General features: G+C 37.3%; 1 protein-coding gene across 1 annotated transcript; it reads right to left on the minus strand.

Annotated features, from left to right (window-relative positions):
- Positions 1 to 456: 456 nt before the first annotated feature.
- On the minus strand, positions 457 to 8,390 carry LOC309683299 (programmed cell death 1 ligand 1-like; the record flags this gene model as incomplete). Its single annotated transcript, XM_082497541.1, has 7 exons — positions 457 to 577; positions 1,548 to 1,607; positions 2,594 to 2,644; positions 5,154 to 5,264; positions 6,514 to 6,795; positions 7,279 to 7,632; positions 8,336 to 8,390. The coding sequence occupies 7 exons, from the start codon at positions 8,388 to 8,390 to the stop codon at positions 555 to 557; spliced, it is 936 nt and encodes a 311-aa protein (XP_082353667.1). The 3' UTR covers positions 457 to 554.
- Between the last annotated feature and the right edge of the window lie 397 nt (positions 8,391 to 8,787).

An 8,787-nucleotide genomic window follows, 5' to 3' on the forward strand; every position in this document is an offset into this window, starting at 1 on the left:
TTTCAGGGTTAGCTAGGAGTATCTGGTATTTTAAGATCTACAGAAAGGACAGAAAATGCCCTGTCTGTATGGCATCTTGTCTTGTTGTACCCTTATCTTTTATGAGTGAAGCATTGAAAAAACTCTTCAAAAGCTGGAATACAAAATCTCTGCAGGGAACCAAAAGCTCAGGTGGTAAAAAAAAAAAAAAAAACAAAAAACAAAACCAAACCCAGAAGATGGCCTATTCAAGAACTAGCTATGAAATTCGTGATGGTCATAGACCAAAAGTGCTTTTACCTTGAAGATGAAATTAATGAAATGTGTCTTTGAAAGTGCATTAACTTGAGAAAGCAGAAACCTGGATATTGAAATAAATAATTCCATACATAGTCACAGGTACAGAAGCCTGAATCCAAGGGCTTTTTATACTATAATAATTCTATTAACTTCATTGCATTTTTTCCTGAGTTACAATGATATTGAAGAAGATTGCCAACACAGAATAAAAACAAGAACGTTATTATCCCCTTTAATTGATAGAACACAGAACATCTGAGCTGTCAAACCTTCACCTAGGTCTTCTCAATTTGCATATCTGTAAAATAAAGAAATACATGAAAAAATTATCAAATTATAAAATGATGACGTCACAGAACATTTCATGTCTTTGGGACTCTTTCCTATGGTTTGGAGGTACCCAGAAAATGTCCTTCATTGTCAAAATTAAAGATCTAAAATGAAATTAATTGCAAGGTCAAATAGAAAAAGAAGATGGTCATGGGAGGAAATAAAGTGGTAGTTCAAGCACACTGGTGGGAAGTGCTCTTTAGCAAATAGGGTGAAATTGCTGTGGCTTAGGTTCCCCATTCTTTTAAAATCTTTTAAAGTCTTTCAGTCATATTCAGTGCTCTATCTGTTGGTATCCCTAGCAGCATATCCCCGGGCCCTAACCCTTTGACTTGCAGGAACAGCAGGCTTACTGTTGTTTATATTTACACCAGTAAAATGTAGCAGGGATGGGATTCAGGGTGTAATTAATATAAGTGCTTTAGAAGTCAGCAAGAATGTGAAAGAAAAACTTCACCCTTCTGTTCCATACCACAGTATGTTTCAGAGATTTCAGAGATTTGGTCATTTATTTTCTTGCTTTGCTGAGACAGAATCTTACAGCTTGAGACTTGCTTGATTGGCTCTGATGGGTTAAGATCTCCCCACCTATTGCCATCACCATTCAGTTGTGCTGGCACAACTGTTCCTGTAGCAAAAGTGTGAGCTAGAGAAAAGGCTAATTTGGGTTGTTATGTATCTCCACATCCCATTTTCCTTTGCATGGCTCTTCTTTTTATTTTTGAAACCAGATTAATTATTTGATATAACTCCCAGTGCACAATGAGTTATGACAGTGAGTTTGTAAGACAGAGAATGGGAGGCTGTACTTCTCCTGAAGGCTCTGTGTTGAAAAAAGGGACTAAATAAACCAGTCATTAATCAAGGCTCTGATGACCATGGATGATGGATGCTGTGTGCAATTTGCTGCTATTTTTCCTTTTATCATTTATACTTACATTTTGGCTCTTCAAAAGAAGCATCTCTGCAGTCACGTGTGTCCTTATCTTTTGACAGCTCTTTAAACAAATGACATACATACAGATAACAGTCAGCATAGATTAAACTTTTCATATAGCAATAAATCTTTGTTAAAAGCTGCTATCTCAGGCTGTCCAGGTGCTACATGACTTAAATGCAGACCAGGAGAAGAGATTAATACTAAATGTTGTGTCTATTTTGGGCACGTATTCTCAAGAGAGGTTTTCTTAGGAAAAACTGCAACTGCTAATGAACTAACTTTCAGATGGCAGTTTAATTTGAAGTGGTCTCCAAATAGAAGCATAAAACAAATTTAAAAAACAAATAAACAAACAAACAAAAAACAAATAACCATGAGCCATCACGGCTAAAGGATTTTAATTTCTTTTCTCCCACTGTAAATATTAACTCTCTCCACTCCTTCCTCCATTTCTGACTGTCATGGTGGTACCAGCCATTCACTGAGATTTTCTCAGAGCAAACAGCATTGGTATCTCAACAGGAGGAAAAAGAAAACTGTCAGGGAAGTTAAAGCTTCTTCCTGTGTTTCTCTCAACAGGGCCAAACTGTCTCTCCTCAGTGTTGTGACAAAGACCTTCAACTGCACGCTATAATACCAGAGAAAACACAGGATCATGCCAGCATGGCTTAAATTGCAGCACAGAGTCTGCACACCAGGATGTGCTGCCATCCTGAAGTATACGTTCCAGGGAGCATGTCCCATCCTATCACAGACTTTCCAAAACACAGCACACCACTCTGTCCTTTTCTTGTGCATATCAGGACTGCACCTGCACCTGGAACAAGTGTGCCTTTCTTCCATATTTTCCTTTCAAGAAGTTGACACAGTAGTGAAAAATCACTCTTCAATCATAATTTGTAGTTGTTACATAAGTGAAAAGCCGGAAGCAAAATGAAAGTTGAATGTAAATCTGCATTTGGTTGTCACCTTTAAAAAGTAAATTCTCAAGCAATTATTTCCACAAGAATCACACTGAGATAGATTTATGTCATATGTACATACTTGCTATTGATGAGCTAGCCACAGGTGTTCTGTTGTCCTTATTTGCTCTAGCTGAAAGAAAATAAGAGAGAAAAATAAAAAAAAAAAAAAAAACATGAAATACTTACTTTATATCTAACGGGGGTTAAGCACACTGGTGGGAATGGCACAGTTAGCCTAGTGTAATCATTGGTTCTCAAACACTCAATTTCTCCAAAGACTTTAAATTATATTCTTCAGTGCCCTCAGTCTGTTGGTTCCCTTTCCAATTTCCTTTCCTCGCTCCTAAGCCAGAGCTGCATTGATACTATACACTAATATCACTGAAAAATACTTGTTTAAATGGTTTCCCATTGTATATTTTCACCCAGAATTTGAACAATTTGTGAGCAACAGGAAACAAGGAGGGGATCACCTTCTCAGTGCTTTTTGAGGGGAAAAAAAGCCCGTATTCCAGGGAGGTTCCATTCTGAAAGAATCATTTGTCTGGCCATCTAGGACAGCTTGGGTTTTAAAAGAAAAACCTGTCGCTATTACTTTAGCTTCTGCATCAACTTGTAGCTTATCTCACACACACACACACACACACATATATAACATAACCATGATAATCACATACATCATGATATCTATACACATTATCACATATACACACAAACAATAAATATTACTCAAGCAACCTAGGAAACTTCTGACCTTCACTGAAATCCCCAGAAGGGAATCTTCTGAGAAGTCAAGGAGTTTGCTGTCCCCTCTTCCACTTTCATGTTCCGCTCCTATCCCTATCACGTTTTTAGGACAAGTATATTCTAACACATGCAGGCTTCTCTGCCCTAACCCTCCCTTCTGCAGCCTTTAGCATCACCTGCAAGCCTGTTAAGCTTACAAACACTTCTCCCAGGACATGTCTCCATAGCACCAATGCAGGAGATGAGTCTGTGACCAAAACACCAAATATCTACATTTGTTTCTATCTTGTATTTCTTTTATAGAACTTGAACGTGAATGCTCAGTGTTGAGTTTGCTTATAGATGGTTTTGTGTAATTTCCAGACAGAAATTAGGGCTGTTTCTGTTTTTCACTGTGGCAAAGAGAACTGGCAGACAGGAAAACCAACAGTTTTGCCATATCACCTCATAAAGCACACCTCTCTTAGTGTGGAACCTTTTGAAATACTACTTGAAAAGACAGTACAATGAGCCTTTGCATTAGTTCCAGCTGAGTTTCATGCTACCTACGCACATTTACATCTCCTATAAAATTCAAGAATTTTGAGAGCAGCATTTAGTCAACTATCTTGTTCGGGTTTTTGGAGCATTTCTGGTAACAATTTCCAGAGTCATGCCAGTATGATATTATAACACTGAGAGTCCTGTATCAGCTTCAGTGCCTCCTGTACTGTTTTTCTGCAGACAACTTGACCAAAAAAAAAGTTCAAAAAGTTATTTGGAAAAAAAAAAAAGTAAGTATGCATCAGCTAAAAAAATCCACAAATTTGTTATACAGAGGAAAACTGGCTAAAAACAGAATGTTCAGCAAAAACATTTTCCTTTCAACATTTTCAAATGAGTCCTACGGATGTTCTGAGACCTGCATGACTTTATTTTATCTGTTAAAATGAAGAGTAAAAAATACCCCTGAATATAAAACCCTCAAACATGCTTACCTTCCCTCCAAGGAAAAGGAAAACAAACCACAAACAACCAAATAAGGAAAAAAAAGAAGTAACAGTACTTATTTCAGGTTAAGCAACACATTTCAAACATTTTTTCTTTAATCTGGGGGCAAACTGTGCTTAGATACCCTAAAAATTTATCCCAAGTTTTTTCTTTGGTTAGCTAGCAAGTGAAAACAAGTTACCACCAATGCTTTAGCTCTTCAGCACACTGTGATGCTGAGAATGTCCAGTTCAGGTCATGGAAGTGAACTGAAAAAGCTCAAAACTTAACAAGGAAATTAATTAAGTGGTTTGAAGCTACAGTGGGAATATTTCTTCTTGTTAAAAACAATCTTTCAGACTCAAAACCATATCACTTCATATGTAGTCACCGTTTCTATGGTGTTTTAACCAAAATAAAGATACATGTAGAATTTGTAACAATTAGATCATTTAAAAAAAACGTGCTCACAGTTTAGTGAAATTTTTCAGGAAACGCAGGAAAAAAACACCTAAAAAACCTCTGGTGACCTATCTGCTCCCAGCATTCTGGTCACGGATCAAAAAGGAGGACACAGAATAGGAAATTTCTATTTGCGGTAGGTATATAAGCTGTGCTTTGATGTTTGAATAGATTAGACACTAATCTTACTGCTCTACATAATTACCTATAAGAAAAATTAATAGAGATGTGTGGTAAGTGGTTTATGAGGGGCTGACAAACTGTTCCACTCTGCTAACTTGCTAGTATTTAACTAAGTCAGATAAAGAAAAAGAAGTAAACGATGTGGTAGAAAATTTAGTGGTTTCAGGATGAAAGATCTAAGGCAGACTTTTATTATCTCAATCCACCTCTTGAGGATGAATTAACAGAACAGATTGATCATAACCGAGATGATACACTAAAATAAATAATTTGAATACCTTTTTTTATACAGAGCATAAATAGAAGCGCTGATCCAAACAAAGCAGTCACAATGAGAATTGCTCCAACAAAGCGTCTACTGTCAGTCCACAGAACACCATCAGCTGAATCTTCGAGAAAAACAAGTGGGGTAAAGACATTACATAATTGCATAAGCTTCTCCCTTTTCCTTTCATTTTCACCATATTCTTTTTCTATCAGCAGTTCAGACATGATAACAGCCTTTTAGATTTTGTCTAAGGTCAGGTGCTGATGGTGCTTTTCACCGTATCTCATTACGACAATAAAGGAAAAAAAAAAAGATAGAACATACTCATATTTATCTTTGCTTCCTGCATTCCATGTCATAGTGCCTTTGATTCCCGTCACAATTCCTGCTTGTCACCAAGGTACAGAGTGTTACATCTAGATTAGTTTCCCATCAGGACTACAGGAAAGAGCTGACTGAGAAAGAGAACAGAGAGTCCCTTTCATCTGGTAAAGCTCTGAATGCAAAGGATAAGTGGCCTCCTTAAATCCCAGGGGCATTTCTTGTTTAAACCAAACTTGCCCGCTCACCACTCGTTGAAAGGATGACTTGGCTTTCTCACTCTCAACTGCCTGTTCTCACCCCTTGTCAGTCCCAAAAAGTGTGCCAGCACAGGCATTTTTAAAACTGCGTGGCCAACAGGACCAGGGAAATGACCAAGTAACTGTCTCATAAACAGAAATATTTTTGAGTTGGATCAGGTCTCCAGTCCAGTTGAAAACTTGTGCAAACATATCAGGGTACAACGCAGAAATTTAAAGAGTATCCAAAAGCAAAAGCAGTAGGGGTGGTGCCCAGTTTAAAAGGTCTAATGAGAAATTGTATTGGTCTTCTCCATTCATGCCTCTTCCTTCAATCCAGACTTTATGAGAAAAAAAATCTGTGTACAATTTGTTAAATTTAAATATGCTCAAAACAAAGGCTGTAGTGGCAGGAAAAGACCATATTGTTCAAATTTATTTGACAGTTATAATCAGAGAAACATACCATTCTTGGAAGGTGTGTTTAATTTATATGGGAGGGTTTCCTTCCTAGGCTCTGAGCCATACACTTTTCAAATGACGGAACTTTTTATAACTCTCAGGCTCAATTTTCACATAACTGTAAGGTCATGCAAATTTTCTATCCTTGAATTCCATCCACACATGCATGATGAACAAGTTAGTATGGTGGAAGAGAACACTAATAGCACTACTTAACAGCACAGGTATTTCTTTTTAGCTTTTTCAAAATTACACAGGAAAGAGAAACAAATCATGGCTGATTCAGCTGGAACAAAATGACATAGTACCTTGAAGTGTATTACCATAAATGAAATTTAGAAATGTTACCTGCTATGTGTAAAGTGGCAGATGTATTTTCTTGCAGCTCTTTATTCCAGAATATACAGTAAAAAATCTCATCAATCCTACTTTTGATTGTAAGGGTGCTTGTCACACGATACCGCTGGTCACTTCCGGTTTCATAGCTTGTGTTTGCCTTATCAGTCAGATCTTCATATTTTCTATTTTTCCATATCACTTCAGCTTGTGGGTATCCTTCTGACTGACATGTAAGCTTCCATTTATCGTCTCCTGTGCTCACCACTCTTTGGGTTATAGTTCTATAAGGAGCTAAACAAATGGAAGCAAATGATTTCTAGTAGATAGCTAGAACAGCATATATTAGCAAGACACTTTTTCGTTATCCCCAGCCCTTGTGTCAAGTTTCAGTACATCAGCTTGGAATTTGTAAATCATACTCTTGACAGGAAAAGGAAATTTCACTATTTTGTCTCTCCGTAGTAACTGGAGGTACAGGATTTATTACAATTTTGATCCTGTTTAGAAAACTGCATTAGATTTCTGGTCTTTGTCCTGTCTAAATGGTTCTGCAACACCATTCCTCATAGGTCATTATGGGAAATAAAGGACAGAACATGGATTCAACCTAGACAGAATCACAAAGTTATACAGCCGCGCAAGGGCCATGAGGGAGCTTCTCTCTCTGGAGAGGCTCCTTTAAATGCTAAGCCAGACATATCTTACTTCAAGGACTCCTCTGAAATCTTTTAACAGTATCAGATAGCATTGAACCTCCTGCAGTAGCGCACTCACCCTTAACTTTCAGATTGATTGTCTTGTAGTCGGCTCCCCCATAGCCAATAATGCAGTGGTAAAACCCTGCATCTCTGAGCTTCACATCAGTGATCTGAAGGAGAGATTGTCCCAAGTTTAGATTCTCTTTCAACAGTTTTATTCTTCCCCTAAAGTCACTGTGCTGACTTTTGAAGTCTTCCTCTCCTTTGAGAAGTACATAAACTTGCTTCTTTAACTCATCTTTCTTTTCCCAGGTGACACTTAAATCTCTAAACTTTAATTTCCCATTCACTGGAAATGTGCATTCCATGGTGACATTGTTCCCATGTTCCACAGTGTAGAGTGACTGGGGAGCTTCAACTGTGAATAAAGCTGAAAAACAAATTTTGGAAGAAAACTTAATTTTCCAGTTATAAGCCTAATCTTTGAAGTCATGTCTTACCGTATAAATGTCCCCATAAAACGGTACATTTTATGGACCAAAAGTATCTGCCTTGTTCAGAGAAGTTAAACATTTTTGCATTCACTTGTCCGAGTTTGAGACAAACTGGGCTATTTATACCTGCAGACACCTGCTTTGTGCACACACACACAGTGTGAGGCCATACTAACAATAGGTGAATGTGTGTGCACAGCCCCTCAGCTGTTGCTTTCAGAACACTGCCACGGTAACAGGGAATTGTTAATGCCTTGGATGGGAAAGTTCTGTTTATATAAATGTCAATTGTGTTTACACGCAATGTTAAAGAATACATGACAATTCCCAGCTTTGACGGTGCCAATAAAATTTTTTGCATAATGCAAATTGTACCTTGTCTGAAGTGGGATCTATGCTGAAACACTGACAAGGATTTCAACCTGGCCCCATGTCAAAGCACACATATTAAGCACACATATCTAGTTTAACGTAAAAGCATGCTAAGACCTTTTTAATTAAAACATTAAGGAAAAAAAAAAAAAAAAAAACAAACTCTAGCACCTGAAGGAAAACTGAGGAATTAACATTTCTGTGCTTATACACGGAAAGAAAACATACTTAAACAGTTCTACTGCTTCTTACAACTCAGCTTCTTACCATTTAGGAAATGCCAGTAGAATAAAAATATATACAAAAGCAAAGTCTTTTCCATGATGTAGATAGAACCTAAAATGATAAAATAGGAGACAAATATAAATATCTGCTCATTTTCTAACTTGCACTGTAAAATAGGTTATGTAGGCACCCCACACAAAGAACTGGACAGAAGGCACCTAATTCCACTCTAGATGAAAACCTCACAAAATTGCACCTAGTAGATGATCAGGCAGAAAGCTTCCCGCATAGGTCCAGGAAGAACATCTAATTTTATTTGCTTTAAATATTTGTCCTTGGTTATGGCAAAATATAAACTTTATCACTATCTGTCAATTAGTAAATAAATACTCCCAAATACCCAATTATTGCCCTAAACTGTATTGCTTCTGCCTGGAGGAGAATGGAGAAGTTTTCTATAGGCATTCAGTGGAAGAAATAGAACTTAGTTCTTC

The sequence above is a fragment of the Vanellus vanellus genome (assembly GCF_965231255.1).
Source record: "Vanellus vanellus genome assembly, chromosome: Z".
NCBI lineage: Eukaryota > Metazoa > Chordata > Aves > Charadriiformes > Charadriidae > Vanellus > Vanellus vanellus.